General features: G+C 36.0%; 1 protein-coding gene across 1 annotated transcript in view; it reads left to right on the forward strand.

Annotated features, from left to right (window-relative positions):
* The window catches only part of ccdc88b (coiled-coil domain containing 88B), a 55,555-nt gene that overhangs the window by 13,156 nt on the left and 25,350 nt on the right, over nucleotides 1-17,049 (forward strand). Inside the window, exons 9-17 of the mRNA XM_056472551.1 lie at nucleotides 1,174-1,255; nucleotides 1,340-1,498; nucleotides 3,094-3,240; nucleotides 5,301-5,481; nucleotides 8,178-8,293; nucleotides 8,394-8,477; nucleotides 8,602-9,204; nucleotides 10,929-11,108; nucleotides 14,508-14,848. Coding sequence (XP_056328526.1) covers nucleotides 1,174-1,255; nucleotides 1,340-1,498; nucleotides 3,094-3,240; nucleotides 5,301-5,481; nucleotides 8,178-8,293; nucleotides 8,394-8,477; nucleotides 8,602-9,204; nucleotides 10,929-11,108; nucleotides 14,508-14,848 — 1,893 coding nt within the window. The remainder of the gene's footprint in view (nucleotides 1-1,173; nucleotides 1,256-1,339; nucleotides 1,499-3,093; nucleotides 3,241-5,300; nucleotides 5,482-8,177; nucleotides 8,294-8,393; nucleotides 8,478-8,601; nucleotides 9,205-10,928; nucleotides 11,109-14,507; nucleotides 14,849-17,049) is intronic.

Genomic DNA, 17,049 nt, shown 5'->3' on the forward strand with positions numbered 1-17,049 from the left:
CCACTCTCATATTGGAGTGATATAAACCCAATAAGTCTCTTTTTTAAAATTTCCTGTAATTAAAATAGAATCCAAATCCCAGTGATTTTGAGGCCCAACATCACGTAAGAGTGGGGTTTTCCCCGCCCACCGAATTGATTGACAGGCGCCATGTTTCTATAATAACATGTATACAGAAAATTTTTTTGCAAATAAACTGAGATTAAAATATCTGTTCCAACTCTGTGATTTTAATAAGTTTTATAAGTTTAAAACATTAAAAAAAAAAAAAAAAAAAAAAAAAAAAAGAGCGAGCTTGTTTTTAATAAAGACAGTAAAATCGGTATGTCATTCTTAACCGCTATAATTACCATGGCCGCATGGCATCAGACTCATCATTTCAGAAAGGTTGAATTTACTCCACCACAAATAAATATATTTTTATTTTATTAAAGAACTGTATTTCAGCTTCACCCGAGTCTATCTCTGTCACTGACTGCTGTTTATCTGACTTATCACTTAATGTGACATGCAGACATGCACATGGGAGCGGTGGGCGGGTAGAAGCAGCTCATTTGCATTTAAAGCCACAGGCTACAAAAACAGCTACAATGTATTCTGAGACACCAAAATGGGCAGATTCTGGAGACTATAATAAATTATCTGATGGGTGTTTTGAGCTGAAACTTTACAGACACATTCTGGAGATACCAAAGGCTTATCTTACATCTTGTAAAAGGGGTAAAATAGGTGCCCTTTAAAACCATTTTAGAATTGTGCTGAAAAAACTTCTCTCCTTTAAACAGATTTATTAGCCCCCTTTTATATTTTTTCCTCAATTTCTGACTTCAACTGTACATTTTTTAAATTCTTTTTTGTTTTCAATATTTCACAATATTACTGCTTTTTGATCAATCAAATGCAAACTGGGTAAGCTTCAAATACTTAAAAACAAACCAATAACCCTCTAAACAGTATTTTCATGTAATACATGAGTAATGTGCAATAATACAAAAGTAATGTGTGCACATTTAGCAATGCTATAAAAATCAATACATCAAGTGCATTTTTCTTTGGTCCAAATGAACAATGCTGAATCAATCAGTGAAATGAGCAATTGTCATTATTTTTTCGATTCAGTTCGGTTAAACTAGCAGCACTGAAATCACATGCCGACATCAAACTGTATTACAGGGAGGACAAAGGCGATCAACTACTGGATTACAAGCAAGAAATGCAAACTATGGAGGAAGAAATAAAGAAACTGCAGAAAGAAGTGAGCATGCTGTACTGATAATAAACACTGGATGATGTTTATGAATAAATGTTTATCTTCCTGATTGTTTCGTGTTTGTCTCAGAGCCGAGCGCTGCAGGTGGAGGTGCGTGCGAGTCGGGGACTGAAGGATGAACTGGACTCTGTGCGTGAACGCGCAGCCCGAGTGGAGCAGCTACAGACGGAGCTGAAGAACTGCACACATCGCCTGCGCAGCATGGAGCTTTACCGCACACAGCTGAAGGTACTAGGCCTGCTACAATAATCAATGCCACTGCAATATATATTTACAAATTTACAAATAACGTTAAAGCCATTTTACAATGACATTTACATTCTACCTTAAAGTGTTTAATTGGACATTTACCTAATAGGACATTTCATATAATACTGTATATAATAGGACATTTACCTTTTTAACATCAAATTATAGAATCTAAATAACCTTAAGTATTTGAAAGTGTTTATGGCTATTTGCATTATTATGCTGGTATATAATCATTATATAATCTGTGGCAGAAAATGATCTCAAAATGACAATAATATCGCTTATCGAAACAATTTCTGACAATATATCGCACAACAAAAATTCCTTATCGTGACAGGCCTAGAAGGTACAGGAGGAGATACACAGCAATGATCCTTTTAAAGGGGACCTATTATACCCCTTTTTGCAAGTGCTAGAATAAGTCTCTGATGTTCCTAAAGTGTGTATGTGACATTTTAGCTTAAAATACCACACAGATCATGTTTTATAACTCTGTAAAACTGCCCCTTTTAGGCTTTAATTCAATTTGTGCCATTTTGGTGACTGTCACTTTAAATTCAAATGAGATTGGGCTCTTTTCAAAAGAGGGCGGAGCTACAAATACCTATGTGTCAGCATAGTGGCATATTAAAAACAAGACTAACATCTTATGCTAATGAGGGAGGAATCGTCACTATTGGGCGTGGCTTTCCCCATCTGATGTCATATAGGGAGAATGTCAATCAAAGTGTTTCTACAGACTGTTTTTTCATCAAGTGTGATTATAAAAAATGTATTTAATTAATTTTTATCATTAGACGCTAGTAATATTTACACACAGTTGCAACAATACTGTGTTTAAACCCCTTATAAACGTGATATTTTTGCATAATAGGTTCCCTTTAATGATGATGAACGATTGATTTTAATTTGACCAAATTTAACTAAAAGCAAAACAAAAAAATTGGTTATATTGTAGAGTGAAACAATTGGAAATTCTGCCATTTACCCACCCTCCACTTGCAATACGCTTTAGTTAAACCTTTAGAACACAGATATGAATAAAGTTGTGAAAATTGTTGGCTTTATGTAAATGCTGTTGAAGTGAAGAATTGTGGTGAGTAAAACTAAAAGAAGATGTATTATTGTATTTGAAACCAGCAGACACAATCTGATAAAGACTCAAGAAACACTTAAAAGTGTATTCTGCTTGTTTTATTCTTCAGATTAAACTAGACAAGCTCTTAAAAGTCAAAGTGACGTGTGCATGAAAGCTGTTTTTGCCTGCAGTTCCTTTCTTTAAAGGGATAACTCATAAAGTCATTTACTCACCCTGCCTTGTTTTAAGTTAATTTAATTTTAATAAAACTATTATGTTTAAAATTGTGTTGGAAAAAAAATCTTCTTTTCGTTATGCAGAAATTGGGGAAAAAAATATACAGGGGGCAAATAATTCAGGAGGGCTAATAATTCTGACTTTAATTGTATATTGTTTCTTAAAAGAACATGTAATATCTGATTCTGGTTTGTAATAGCATTAAGGTTAATTTTGGGGTGAATTCCTCTAATGTTGATGCTCTCTGTGCCGACAGGAGCAGCAGCAGTACTGCGCCTCGCTGCAGGAGAACAAGGCTCTGCTGGAGGAGCAGCTGGCAGACGCTCGCCTGCGCTGCACCGCTCTGCGGGATCTGGAGAAGGAGAATCTTCTTCTCAGACAGAAGCTGGTGGATATGGAGGCTGTACGAATGTCTTTAAGGAATTATAAAGTTGTATCTGCATGCCACAATTTGCTACTGCGCAGCTCAGTTTTGATTAATTATGCTTGATTGGAAGAAAACGTACTTCAAAATTTCAGTAACACTTTAGTGTAGACAATTTTAATGAGGTAATATCGTTGGCCCGTGATCATTTTCTGCTTGGCAAACTATTTCATAACTGTAACAAGAGGCAATTTAATAATATCTTATTGTTAAAAAAGCTGTCATAACAGTATTTATCAATATGTGGACCTTTTTTCATATTCTTGGAAGCTATGGAAATTACTAATTTAATGCAGGAAAAATGTTGAGACCATTGTTATTGTTTACATCCCTCAAAATGGTCTATAGGGACAAATTCTCACTATTAACTAGTGGCTTATTACATGCCTATTATTATGAAATATGCTGTTTATTAGTCCTTTTGGCCACACTTTATTTATTTTAATGTACAATACAATTCACGCTATTAACAAATCATTAACTAAGTTTTTAGTTCAATGAACTACTACTAACAGGCATTCAATAAGCCAGTAGTAACTGGTGTGAATTGTTACTTAAACTAAAGTGTTACTGTAACTAATAAATACATGTTCTGCGTGATCTTATTCTACATTGTAAGAATTTTGATAACAAAAAGTCAAGACAACAAATATTTTATGTTCAGGTTTCAACTAAATTAAGTCATACAAAGTTTAACTTAATATTTTTGGTCAGTTTGACTAATATAAGTTGAGATGACTTGAAAACTTAATTTGATTTAACAAAAGTCAGCAAGACTTTTTTTTACAGTGTATCCAATCCAATACCTAAATTACTACCTTAATAACTATTAATAAGCAGCAAATGAGTAGTTTATTGAGCTAAAAGTCAAAGCTAATGGTTTGTTAATAGCAAGGATTTTACCTTAAATAAAGTGTGACCGAAAGTTTTTCTAAATGGACCCTTTTCACATGTCCTGTGTCCTTTACTGCATAGAATCAAAATAGCAAAAAATAGAAAAATAGAACTAAAATAAAATAGAAATAAAATACCATTAATTACATTTTTTTAAGAAGCACTTAAACTGTTTTACAATTAGATTTTTTTCAGTTGAATAAAAATATATTTTCCATGCATATATTGGCAAATATTTAGCTAATATATAAAATTCTATATAAAAAGACTATTTTCCTTTTACGTTGGCTATTAGCAAAATATTTTGCAGTGTTTCCATGCCCTTCACTGTATAGAATTCATTAAAATAGCTAATAGAAGTTATATAACATTCATTACAAGTTGATTTAAAAAAGCACCTAAATAGTTAATAAAATAGCTATAAAATAAAATAAACTATTTTCCATTTATCTATTTTATCATTGAAGATTTCTTAAAAATAGTGTAAGAATCTCGTCTCGTGAACCCAATCTCGTGTCTCGTCTCGTGGAGTAAGCGTCTCGTCACACCCCTAATAAATAGTCCTCACTAGATTAGGTAACAAATTGGATGAAGTTGAGTTAATTAAGCATCTATTAACATAAAAAGTAACTATTATTATATGCCTGAATAATATAAATATATATATATATTTATGTTAACCCACCGACCATTCTTAACTGCTTTATAAATAATGCAATACTTAACTTAATAATGAATAATAATAATCATTTACAAAGTATGAAAACACAATTATTTAGCACATTAGACATGCTTGTACTGTAAGTCAAGAATACAGCATTTGTACACACTGCTTTACACACTGCTTAGTAACATCTATTAATGTAAAGTTAATGCATAACAAATATCGAATTACCTATTTGCTAATGCCTAATAAATGATTCATACACTCAAAAAATGACTTTTGCTGCTTGTTTAAACTACTTATATAAAATAAGTTGTTTTATGCTCAATCCACTTAAACCACACACAAATCGATTATGTGGAACCCAGCGTTTTTTACAGTGTAGTTATTATATCGATTTTGATGACAGTTAAACACTTCATAACAGTCTTGTGAAAAGAATCCATTGTATTGTATGATGCATGTATGATTGTTTGTGTAGGAGCGGGATGTGGAGAGACAGAGGGTGGATGAGCTGCTGGAGATGAACATGAGTCTGCAGGTGGATCTGAAGCGCCAAGTTCATTCTGCCGGTGTCAATCAAAGTGTGACTCATCAGCATTTCCTCCAATCAGAGCTCGAGTCTGACGAGGACGTTCAGGAATTAAACATGCCTGAGATCGGTAGGTTTAATTATGCATGATTCGATATTATGGTGTTTGATATTATGACTCAAATGGCATTGCTACACTGTTGAATTCGTAATTTAATGAGTAGATATCAATCACTTATATGCAAATCAGCCTGTCAGGTTTAGAAATAGACATTTATGAATACATTTACATTCCGCCCTATCGATAAATCACCCACCTTCATGTTGTTCCAGATCTCCGTGTTGTTCGTTCTTCTGTAATGCATGGAAGGAATAGATTGGCATTGTCCTGGATGCCCTTTTCTATATAGTGAAAATGAATTGGAGAGACTGGGATGAGAAAAATGACTGAAAATAGAACTTTCATGTTGCTGTTTTTGAAGCTTGACAGTTTTCATCTGTATTCAGAGAAGTCTGAACATGCTACGTTGTTACTTTTTTTGATCTAGCGATGATAGAAATTACATTTTTGATTGAAACTGATCTATAAAGCAACAGTTCACTGAAATCAAGTGAAAAATCTGTCATTATTATTTGAACAATCTTTCGAAATACCTATTAAGAAATGTTTGATTACACCTGAGAGGTTTTCTTTAAAAGTCCAGGTTGCCAAAATGTATATGATAACATAAAACACTCTCTCTCTGTGGTCATTAAAAATCCCTTGGCACTTCTTGTAAAGAGTAGGAGTGTAACCTCTGTGTCCTGGCCAAATTCCCTCCATTGGCCCTTACCCATCATAGACTCCTTATCATCCCTATCCACTGAATTGGCTCTATCAGTGTCTCTCAACTCTACCAATAGCTGGTGTGTGGTGAGCACGTTGTCATATGGCTGCAATCTTATCTTTGCAATCTTATCTAAAATAAAATTACTGTGCCGTTTAGACATCGCTAAATAACTTTGAAATGTTGCATCATAATATAATAATGTTATATTAATATATTGTTGTTTTACAGTACTTTTATTTTTTTAGATAAGATTGCAAACATTTGTTCATTTGATACTGAGCCTTTATTTGTCATTAATAAGTGATTTACAAAGCATAAATAATCCACACTTTAATTTAGGTCACAGAATTACATGAAGTTAAGTTAATAAAGCATTTATTAACATACATAGTAGTTATTATATATATATATATATATATATATATATATATATATATATATATATATATATATATATATATATATATATATATATATATATATATATATATATATATATATATATATATGCCTGAATAATCAAATATATAAATGCTGATTTCAATAGTTTATTAATCGTTTACTAACTCATTCTGAATGATTCTAAAAGCCACCAACTATTCTTAAATACAAATGATTTGTAAATAATGCAATAATGGATTTAGTAATGAACAACTAAAAAGTAAAAAAGTATGAAAACACAATCATTAATCTTATTATAAATGTGCTTATAAGTCAAGAATAGAGCATTTGTAGCTGTATTAATAAACCGTTTACTAATGTCTCTTAATGTAGAGTTAAGGCTTAACAGATAATGAATTCACTATTTGCTAATGCGTAATGAATGATTCATAGTGTATAATTATTATAAAGTGTTACCAAGCAAGGTTATTGTAAAAAAAAGATAATTAAACCATATTAACAAAAATAACTGTAAGCAAAAGAAAGCAGGTAAAAAAACATACGTGTGTGGTAATGAATAGATGATCACCTGCACACGGTTAAGGTTAAGCCAATTAATAATCTGTTTAAAAAATTGTTAAATCTTAAATCATGAGCTCTTGAAAGCAGCAGGACAGTAAGTGCACGATCATCGCTTTTTGTCCAGTCTGTTTCAAAGAGAACTGATCGCACAAGCTGTGTTTTCTCTAGGCACGGTTGCTTCATGCAAGTAAACGGGAGCGCACACACTTTTTAAACAGTCACACGCATCACATCGGAATTCACCTGCTTACTTTTGCTAGCTCGAACACAGTTATTTTTGTCAGTCGTGCTGCTTCTCGATTTTAGGATCACATTTGTACGAATATTGGGCCATGCTTATTGTCGAACGCTGCTTCTAAGAAAATTACAATTTAAAAAATATTTTTAACCAGCCAGAGTGGCTAGTGGGAGTGTCTGTCTAACCTGCCACAACTGAAATCTACCTGCATTTAGCAGGTTGGCGGGTGTTAATGTCAAGCCCTGCACAGGCATACTGTATAAAATGAGCTCTGCCTTAAATTTTTAAGTTAAAGTCATTGTGACATGGAGCAGAGTTGACCGTGACAATGGGGTTCGAGTCTGAAAACGTTTCTTTTTTCTGGATTGCTTTTGAAAACGCAGTCGGTTGGGTTTAAGGAAGAGGGTGGGCGGGTCAATCGATGCCTTAGAAAACACTATCGGTTGGGTTTAGGGAAGGAGGAGGCTGGGTCAGTCCATCGGTCAGCTTGTCGGTCAGCCGACAGCGGCCTCTGGTGGATTTACAGAACAGCAGGTATGAATGGCACTTGCGAGCGAAATTTGAGATCTCAAAAAGCGTACACAGTAGCCTCTGGTGGATTTGCAAAAACAAAAACTGCTAAAAAACGTAGCTCCTGGGACGTATTTGGCGCTCTCCAGAAATGTATATAGCGGTACGTTTTTAGAATGAGCCTGGATTGATTTATTAGAGTGTAGGTAGGTTTATGAAGGTAAAAAAGCCCTTGGAACTCAATTCTGACTTTGGTGTGTGTTTGTGCATCTTACTTTGGTTCAGATCTGAAGCCTCTGAGTGAGGAGGTAAATGAGGCTTCCTCTCTGAGGCTTCTGGGAGCTGAAAATGAGAACGCCGAGCTGAGACGACGACTGGAGTTCCTGCAGGCTGAACAAGAGGTCAGCGGATGTTTGGCCAGTTTTATCCTCAGGCTACAACCTGGCTGATGTAAATTCTCAGGTCTCCCATGTACTGTATGTCTCTCTCTCTTACACACAGGCTCAGCAGGGCCCAGAGAAACCCCAAGAGCTCCAGAGACTCACAGAGCAGCTCTCACAAAAGCTTCAAAACACCCTCAAGGAGGTGAGGCACTTCTGACAGATTTAAAGAGCGTTTTTTTCTTCTTTTTTTCTGCGTCTACTGTCATTTTGTCCTCGTTTCAACTTTTTTTTGAATCGGGCCCTGTCATTTCTCTTTCAACCGTTAGCTGGAGTGTCTGAAGAATGAAAATAGCAGCCTGAAGATAAATCTGGAGGAGACAAAACGCAAACGGGAAGAAGACCTAAAGACAGACAGAACAGCCTCACAGGGAAAAGAAGGGGAAAAGCCAATAATCCCAAGAGGGGAATGCGAGGGAAATGACACGAGGAGAGAGAAACATGATGGAAAAGAAGGCGTAATAAAAGCCCGCCGAGAAGACGGGGAAGGGGGCGAGGGGGGCGACATAATCCTCAGCGAGAGAAGAAAGAAGGTTATAGATGAAATGAACAGCAAAGAGAGAGGCGAGGCCGAGGGTGAGAAAGAAACCGAAAATAAGACAGACATCACAGAAGAGAAGCACAGCGATGAAGCCCAGAAGATTGAAGATGATCAATTCTCCCAGGACGCCCTCGCCCTGCATAACCAGCTCCAGCAGGCCCTGGAAGAGGCCGACAGACAGAGCGCTTTAGCTCAGGATTTGCGCTCTAAAGTGGCGGAGCAGAGTAAGAAGGTCTTGGAGGCTGAACGCAAGCTGGTTTTCCTGGAAGCTGAGAATCAGAGGCTGAAGAAGGCGGCTGAGAGCCTTGCGGAGGCTAGGAAACAGATAGAGGTGATGATCACACAATGAGTTAAAGACACAGTTCACCCAAACGGAAACATTCTGCCATAATTTACTCACCTTTAACTTGTTTCAACACAAGCTTTATATTGCATCTTGTTCAAAGGGGGCCTCTTTAATGGGATATTTCACCCAAAAATTACAATTCTATCCTCATTTGGTCTCTCTTGACTTTTTTGTTCTGCAGTACTCTAAAAAAGAATGTTGTAAACCTGTAGCCACTGACTTCTGTAGTTTTTATTTTTCATACTACGGAAGTTAATGATTACAGGTTTCCAATATTTTTCAGTATATCTTCTTTTGAGTTCTGCAGAACAAAAAAAGTCAAGGGTGAGAAAATGAGGACAGAATGAAATTTTTTTGGTCTTGTTAGTAGTCTTTAGAATGTCACCTTAAAGTACCGTACATATAATTTTTACAGTGCATCCGGAAAGTATTCATAGCGCTTTACTTTTTCCACATTTGTTTATGTTACAGCCTTATTCCTAAATGGATTAAATTCATTTATTTCCTCAAAATTCTACACACAATACTCGTTGCAACACCTATAATTGTTGCAAATTTATTTATTTATAAAAAACCTGAAAAATCTCATGTAGTTAAGTATTTACAGCCTTTGCTCAATACTTTGTTGATGCACCTTTGGCAGCAATTACAGCCTCAAGTCTTTTTGAATATGATGCCCATTCCTCTTTGAAGTACCTCTCAAGCTCTATCAGGTTGAATGGGAAGCGACGGTGTACAGCCATTTCCAGATCTCCTCATAGATGTTCAATAGGATTTAGGTCTGGGCTCTGGCTGGGCCACTCAAGGACATTCACTGATAAGTTGTGAAGCCTCTCCATTCATAATTTGGCAGTGCGCTTTGGGTCATTGTCCTGCTGGAAGATGAACCGTCGCTCCAGTCTGAGGTCAAGAGCATTCTGAAGCAGGTTTTCATTCAGGATGTCTCTGAACATTGCTGCATTCATCTTTCCCTCTATCCTGAATAGTCTTACAGTTCCTTCTCCCATGCTTTACTATAGAGATGGTGTTAGCCTGGTGATGAGCGGTGCCTGGTTTTCTCCAAACGTAATGCCAGCCTTTCACTCCAAAGAGTTCAATTTTAGTCTCATCAGACCAGAGAGTTTTGTTTCTTATGGTCTGAGAGTCCTTCAGATGCCTTTTGGCAAATTCCAGGTGGGGAGCGGCTTCCGTCTGGCCACTCTACCATACAGGCCTGATTGGTGGATTGCTGCACAGATGGTTGTCCTTCTGTAAGGTTCTCCTCTCTCCACAGAAGAACGCTGGAGCTCAGAAAGAGTGACCATGGGGTTATTGATCACCTCCCTGACTAAGGCCCTTCTCCCCCGATCACTCAGCTTAGATGGCCAGCCAGCTCTAGGAAGAATCCTGGTAGTTCCAAACTTCACCGCAAAGGCTGTAATACTGAAGTACATGTGATTTTTCAGGTTTTTTATTTTAATAAATTTGCAACAATTTCAAAAACTCTTTTTGTCACATTATCATTATGGGGTATTGTGTGTAGAATTTTGAGGAAATAAATGAATTTAATCCATTATGGAATAAGCTGTAACATAAAAAATGTGGAAAAAGTGAAGCACTATCAATACTTTCCGGATGCACTGTATAAACTCACATAAAATCCACTTTGATTTGCTTTGGATAAAAAAGCGTCTGCTAAATGACTGCTTAATGTGTTTATATCGGGGCAGGTGCTGCAGGGTGAATCTATGCAGAAGGAGGAGGAGCTGATTCGTCTGCACGGTCAGGAGGAGCTCCAGAAGATGCAGGCTGCAATAATCGCTCAATTAGAGGATGAGCGAGCAGCACTGGAGCGGGAAAAAGAGACTCTCAGAGGCTCTGTAGATTCACTCAGGGCGGCCGTGCGCAAGGTGAGGCCGCTTATTTGCTCTACTGCAAGATATGGATTACATGACTGGGGGAAACTTAGAGATTAATGGTGCCTACATTAAAATTATGCTGGAACAATGAGTGGAAATCATAAAAAAAAACACACACAATGGGCAGAGCATCAGCGTGGAGGAACAGTAATGAGGTGCCAATAGTTGCTAATTGGTCTTTAAAGTGGCAGTTCACAGTTCTGTCATAGTTTCTTTGTTATGCAGAAAACAAAAGAGGATATGTGCAATTAAAGTTTAATGAGAACTAAAGCTGTCAAGACGGAAACTGGACAAAAGAGCAACATAAAAATTAGTGCATATGAATAAGTCAATATAGATGTACAGTTAAAGTCAGAATTATTAGCCCCCCTGTATATTTTTTTTTCACTGTTGCCAACAAATTTTCAGAGTAAGTTGCTAAAGGTGGAACAATTTATTGCTAAAAGTTACTAAGTGATGCTGTGATTTCATTGTGTGATGACGTCAATACATAATCGCAAATCAAAACTGCATCTTTATGTAACATACAAAAATAATGAATGAGTTTTCGCTAGTTGACTGGCCATCTCAGCAAAAACACTGTATTGTAGTTAATGATACCTAAATGGGGCAGCAAGGTGGCGCAGTGGGTGGCACAATCACCTCACAGCAAGAAGGTCGCTGATTTGAGCGTGGGCTGGGTCAGTTGGCATTTCAATGTGAAGTTTGCATGTTCTCCCTGTGTTCGCCTGGGTTTTCACCGGGTGCTCCGGGTTCCCCCACAGTCCAAAGACATGCAGTATAGGTGAATTGGATAAGCTAAATTGGCCATAGTGTATGTCTGTGCAAGAGTATGTTGGTGTTTCCCAGTGATGGGTTGCGGCTGGAAGGGCATCCGCTGAGTAAAACAGGCTGGATAAGTTGGCGGTTCGTTCCACTGTGGTGACCCCTGATGCATAAACGGACTAAGCCGAAAAGAAATGAAATGAATGTATGGATGATACCTAAATGAACAACAATTATACATGTTATCAGCAACAAGATATCAGCTAATAAACAGCTCAACCTTATATCAACCAGAGAGGCTGCAGCTTCAGGAGAGCATTAAAGCTGATTTATACTTTGCCTGGTGCCACGTCGAGGACCTCCACTGAGTGCGCGCACACCTCACAAAATGGAGGAGGCTTTTATACTTGATGCGTTCGCTATTGAGATATTTTTTAAAATGACAGGGGGCGGTCAAAAGAAATAGACCGTAAAATCAGATGGATAAACATAGCCGACTCCATAATTCACACAATACTGTCTGGCTAGTTTGTGTCCTCTACTTACAGCTGGTCAGAATTATTAGCCCCCCTTTGATTTTTTTTCTTTCTTTTTTTAAATATTTCCCAAATTATGTTTAACAGAGCAAGGACATTTTCACAGTATGTTTGATAATATTTTTTCTTCTGGAGAAAGTCTTATTTGTTTTATTTCAGCTAGAATAAAAACAGTTTTTGAGTTTTTAAAAAAAATTTAAGATCCAAATTATTAGCCCCTTTAAGCTATTTTTTATAGTCTACAGAACAAACCATCGTTATACAATAACTTGCCTAATTACCCTGACCTGTTTAGTTAACCTAATTAACCTAATTAAGCCTTTAAATGTCACTTTAAGCTGTATAGAAGTGTCTTGAAAAATATCTAGTCAAATATTATTTACTGTCATCATGGCAAAGATAAAATAAATCAGTTATTAGAGATGAGTTATTAAAACTATTATATTTAGAAATGTGTTAAAAATGTTCTCTCTATTAAACAGAAATTGGGGAAAAAAATAAACAGAGGAGTTAATAATTAAGGGGGGCAAATAATTCTGACTTCAATTATATATGCTAAAAAGACAATAATGGTCCAACATTCCTGACCATCATCACCAGTAAAGCCTAAAAACAGAGCATCAGTATATTGTAAACCGATAGGTTCAAATCTTCTTTTCCAGTTATCAAAGAAAATAGTTTAATTTACTTTATTTTTGTAACTATTAAATTGTTTTAAATTCAAATTTGTAACATATATACCACTGTAAAACCTATACATGGTGGACAAACATATTCTGTAATTGTGTATTAAAACCACCTGGGTCTCCACTTTTGCCATGGCCTCTCTTTTTTTCTTTAACAACTTTCTAAATGTTTTAAAAAAACGTGCAGTTTCTAGCTAAGATTTATTGGTCATCTGCTTATTCGTGTGATCACGCATGAACGGATCATAAAGCTGTCTGTACAGGCATACCATAATCTCTTCAGAGTGATTCAAATTTAACTCAAATGTAACGAGGCTCGAGTTTCAAAACATGTAGTGTGCTCCGCCAGCCGAAAGCATGTCGCGTGCACCCAAAGCGAACCTCCGCAAACACCGCGATGACGTTACATTCGTCACTCGCACTCAAGCTAACTGGTGAACACGTCGAGTATAAATCAGCTTTTAGGACTTCTTATTTAAGAGGGGTCTGGATGCAGACCTGGTGCAGTGCAATCTGAGCTACATCCAATGCTTTTTAATGGGCTTACCTAACCCCACCCCTAACCCTACCCCTCACAGTGACGTGACTCGCTCTATTTGAGTATATTGTGTCTGACATTGCATCGCTAAGTGATGCAATCTCAGCTTGCATCATAAAGGCTGCATCCAGATACTATTGCTTATTATGGCCCTCCCCCAAACCCAACCCTAAACCCAACCACCTCCCACTGGACGGATCAGGAACAACAGGGTCCCACAAATCCAGAGGGTCCAAAAATATGCACGTAATGATTCTGACAAGTACAATGTGATTCTGGATTAACGTCTATGTTGATCCTGGAACATCATTTTTGTTCGAGAATTCAATTCATACCTATTCCCTACCCCTAAACCCAACTATAACTGTAAATTATTCCTGAAATCTGAGGGGAATATGTCTAATCTTCACGTAAATGGTAAACATATGCCTTAATTCTGATTGGTTGATTGGAATGTTTTTCCAGGATCAACATAGATGTTAATCCAGGAACATGTCCTAAATGGTGAAATCAGGTTGGTGAAAAAGTACAGTCCTAGAAATGCGTTCCAGCCTCTCCGGATGTGTAGGAACATGTTATTCTGTACTAATAGTACTGTGCCTGGATATTTAGTCTGAGTTAAGTCACTATGCTCATTGGAACTCAGTCACTTTTTAACAGTTGCTAAATGGAGCCATTTGCTTAATGCATTGCTAGCTGCTTTTTGAAAACAATTTTCCTAGGGTACTATGAAAAGTGTTAAATCTAGCAAGAAAATTGCTAATTTAACACTGACTGAACTCTACCTTTACTGCTGTACAATGAAGAACAGTGAGTGAGTGTCTCTTTTATTGTTGACTGAATGATTCAAACCACTTTCTCGCAGGGGGATCAAATAGAGCTGGTTAACCAAAACCTGAAGGCTGATCTGGAAAGACTGGGCCGGACCCTGGAGTCTTCCAGGCGGCATGAAGAAGAGCTGCAGGCTGAGCTCAGAGAGTCCGGCGTGGAGGCGGAGTCGCTGGCCAGGGGGCGGGAGGAAGCGCTGCTGGAAGTCTCCCGATTGGAGCAGGAGAAGGAGGCGTGTCAGGCGGAGCTGGAGAGCCAACGGCGTGAGCTGCGGCAAAGAGAGCGAGAGATGGCCAGACTCCGACAGCAGCTGGAGAGCACGTCATCTGCCCTGGAGCACGGCCACCAGCGGGCCTGCAGCCTGGAGGCACACAACAGGTACAGGCATATGTACAGTTGAAGTCAGAATTATTAGCCCTCCTGAATATCTTTTTCCCTAATTTCTGAAGATTTTTTTCAACATTTCTAAACATAATAGTTTTAATAACTCATTTCTAATAACTGATTTCTTTTATCTTTGCCATGATGACAGTAGATAATATTCAATTCAATTTGATTTTAATTCTATTGAATAATATTTTACTAGATATTTTTCAAGATACTAATATTCAGCTTAAAGTGACATTTAAAGACTGAACTAGGTTAATTAGGCAGGTTAGTGTAATCAGGCAAGTCATTATGTATAACAGTAGTTTGTTCTGCAGACAATTGAAAAAAATATTGCTTAAGGAGCTAATAATATTAACCTTAAAAAGGTTGTAAACATTTTTAAAACAGCTTTTATTCAAGCTTTTATAAAACAAGTAAGACTTTCTCCAGTGGAAAAAATATTATAGGAAATACTGTGAAACATTTCTTGCTCTGTTAAACATCATTCGAGAAATATTTGAAAAAGAAATCAATAATTATTCATCCTCGTGTTTCACATACTTTCAATTTAATTCATTCAATTCAAGTTGATTTGTATAGCGCTTTTCACAATAATTATCATTTCAAAGCAAAAGGTGCACGTTCAAACATTACAATCAAAATCAGAAAGAGTTAAGGAGTTGTGTATAGGGTAGACAGTATATGGATACATAGTTGGCCTGTTATACAATAGATTGTTCTTTTCAAAAAGGTGATGTCTAAACAAATACACAAGACGAATTTTTAAAATTCATACCACTTGACAATTCTCAACTTTACGATTTGTATTTTGTATTTTTGTTTTGTAAACAGCTGATGACATTTCTTCAAATTTAAACTAAATATTATGTCATTAGCATTTTTTGGTGTAAAATAACAAAAGCATGCCCTACTTTTAGATGTTTATAAAATTTTCTTGACACAATATCAATGTTTTCACTTGGAAAAAAAAGAAAACATTTGCTATTCTGATAAACAAAAAAAAATTCTAAATGACAAATTTGTATATGATATCTAGATAAAATGTTTTCAGACGTTATTAAAACAAAACACATATCTATCAAATCCTGTAAATCCAGAAAAACTTTGGAATTTTTTTTCCAAAGCTATTTATTTTCAATATTAATGACATCATGAAATGATTTTGAGCACCAAATTTTCAGCACATTAGTATGATTTCTGAAGGGTCATGTGGAACCTGGAGTAAAATTTAGCTTTGCAAGGCAAGGAATAAAATCTGTTTTATAATTTAATACAAATAAATTAAAAAACATACTATTTGATTTGAATTTAATAAATATTATTATATTTTAATATAATATAATATAATATAATATAATATAATATAATATAATATAATATAATATTTTTATATACATTTTTGTTATTTAATTGTAATTAAATAATTGCATAAGAAATTACAAAAATATTTTTAAAAATATTACTGAACTCAAACTTCAGATTGCTTCAGAAAGTACACAAAAAATTTGTTGACTTTACTTAAAAAATGTAAGGCAATGGGTTTACTCACTTATTTTAAGTAAATTAACTACAGTATGTGCATAATTATAAAAATTAAGTTAAATCAACTTAACAGTTCCAAGTTACACTTTTTTAAAGTAAAGTCAACTTGCCGCTTTTAAGACAAAGAGTTTACTTACTTTTTTTAAGTACGGTAAATAATCACTTTTTACAGTGTATATATAGTGCACAAATATTATGGACAAACTGCTTTATTTTATTTCTAATTTGTTGTAATACAACGATTAATAAATAATGCAAGACAAAGATTAATAAATAATGGGGGCGGCACGGTGGCTCAGTGGTTAGCACTGTTACCACCAGGTGCTCCGGTTTCCCCCACAGTCCAAAGACATGAGCTATAGAATTGGATTTCTTATGCAATTGAAAGAATTGGATTAACAAAATTGGCTGTAGTGTATAAGTGCATCTGTGAATGAGAGTGTATGGGTTTCCCAGTACTGGGTTGCAGCTAGAAGAGCATCCGCTATGTAAAACATATGCCAGAATAATTGGCGGTTCATTCCGCTGTGGCAACCCCTGATAATCAGGCACTAAGCTGAAGGAAAATGAAAGAATGTATTAATAAATAATATATGTTAAGATTTGAGTGCACTATTTCCTTCACACCGATCACCAGGCCTATTTCA

Source organism: Danio aesculapii, chromosome 14 (assembly GCF_903798145.1).
Source record: "Danio aesculapii chromosome 14, fDanAes4.1, whole genome shotgun sequence".
Lineage (NCBI taxonomy): Eukaryota > Metazoa > Chordata > Actinopteri > Cypriniformes > Danionidae > Danio > Danio aesculapii.